The 1,784-nt window shown below is 38.5% G+C and overlaps 1 protein-coding gene across 1 annotated transcript in view; it reads left to right on the top strand.

Moving 5' to 3' along the window:
- LOC107578131 (glycine--tRNA ligase-like) overlaps positions 1-1,534 on the top strand; it is a 2,470-nt gene extending 936 nt beyond the window's left edge. The window contains exons 3-7 of the mRNA XM_016264118.1: positions 276-357; positions 440-549; positions 637-730; positions 826-1,016; positions 1,108-1,534. Of these exons, the coding sequence (XP_016119604.1) occupies positions 276-357; positions 440-549; positions 637-730; positions 826-1,016; positions 1,108-1,233 (603 nt within the window). The 3' untranslated portion in view covers positions 1,234-1,534. The remainder of the gene's footprint in view (positions 1-275; positions 358-439; positions 550-636; positions 731-825; positions 1,017-1,107) is intronic.
- Positions 1,535-1,784: the final 250 nt, after the last annotated feature.

Below are 1,784 nucleotides of genomic sequence, written 5' to 3'. Positions count from 1 at the left end.
CCCCCCCAGCATTCAGGATTCTGAATTTTCATCATCATTGCTCCAGTCTTCAGTGTTACATGATTCTTAAGAAATCATTCTAATATGTTGATGTCTTATTATCAATGTTAAAAACGGTTGTGCTGCTTAATATTTTGTTGAGGAATTTATTTGAAGTAGCAATATCATAGGGTTTTTAACCAATAGTCAGAGCTAAAATAGGTATTTTTCTCAGTCCGTAGTGCTTACCAATGTTATTCTGTTCATTCAGTGGTTTCCTCTGTCATTGCAGTGAGTTCACCATTGAGACAGAGGGCAAGACTTTCAAGCTCACCAAAGACATGGTTAACGTCAAGAGGTTCCAGAAGACCCTGCACGGTAAGAGGAAGAAGCTACGATTTTAATGTCAACATAACAAGAATATGTCAGAGGTTTTAATTGACTTTGTCTTGCTCCACAGTTGAGGAGGTTGTTCCTAATGTGATCGAACCCTCTTTCGGCATCGGGAGAATCATGTATTCCATCTTTGAGCACACATTCCGTATCAGGGAGGGGGATGAGCAAAGAACGGTATATGCAGTAGCTGTAATATTCTATAATGAATCATTTCATATGTTTGTCTTGCTTTATTTATGAAGTTTGCTTCTTTCTCTTCAGTATTTCAGCTTCCCTGCCACTGTTGCACCATACAAATGCTCCGTCCTTCCATTGAGCCAAAATCAGGAATTTATGCCATTTGTTCGAGAATTATGTGAGTAATAACATCTCTACTCCCATTTATAAAATTGTATCAATAATATCTGAATGATAATTCTGTAATGATTCATGTTTTGCTTCACTCTACAGCTGAAGCCTTGACCAGGAATGGTGTCTCCCACAAGGTGGATGATTCCTCAGGATCTATTGGTAGACGCTATGCCAGAACGGATGAGATTGGTGTGGCATTTGGTATCACCATCGATTTTGACACGGTTAATAAGACGCCCCACACGGCCACTCTGAGAGACCGTGACTCCATGAGGCAGATCAGGGCTGAGGTAAAGCAGTTGGTCATGTTTGTGTCTTCATTTCATTCACTGAGGCAGCGCATGTTGACTATTTTGCTGAGATACATATGTTTATTTACAGGTTAGTGAATTGCCCGAAATCGTTCGTGACCTGGCCAATGGTGCCATCACATGGACAGAGGTGGAAAGCAAGTACCCGATCTTTGAAGGCCAGGAGACCAGCAAAAAGGAAACTGTGGAGGAGTAGACTGTCTATCTCATCTGCTTTTTCACTCGAGGCAGTCACAGATATTTTTACATTTGCATACATAGGATCACATTTATGGCAATTATAATATACAACCGTTCAATGTGCACCAGATGGTCACACAACTGGAACCACTGTAATCAAGTACTCCTTGAAAGCTCTGTAAGGACCTAAGGATGACTGTGATTAGGTTACTGTGCTAGTAAAAGGGTTCAACCATTCCTGTCCATGGGTTGATAAATGAAGGCATGAATCACATGTATGGTCAAATAAATCAAACCAGCACTTTCTGGACCTATAACAATGTGTTCAGTCAATTTTTTGATCATGCCTCCCCAATACAGGTTATTATAGGCTTGTTTTAAAATGTTTTTATGAACAGAATTCTGAGTATTGGTATATTAATTAACTAATTATTTTTGTGAATTAAGTTTCAAGAACTGTATGTTCATTTAAAAACAACAGTTATTGAGGGGGGGAGGGTGGTTATTTAATTTATTATTATTATTTTAATATAAATACATTTTGATTTCCATATTGATTTTATGTGT

This window comes from Sinocyclocheilus grahami, unplaced genomic scaffold (assembly GCF_001515645.1).
Source record: "Sinocyclocheilus grahami isolate Dianchi unplaced genomic scaffold, SAMN03320097.WGS_v1.1 scaffold8989.1, whole genome shotgun sequence".
Classification (NCBI taxonomy): Eukaryota; Metazoa; Chordata; class Actinopteri; order Cypriniformes; family Cyprinidae; genus Sinocyclocheilus; species Sinocyclocheilus grahami.
The sequence above is the reverse complement of the archived record's forward strand: the minus strand, read 5'-3'. Positions and strand labels throughout refer to the sequence as shown.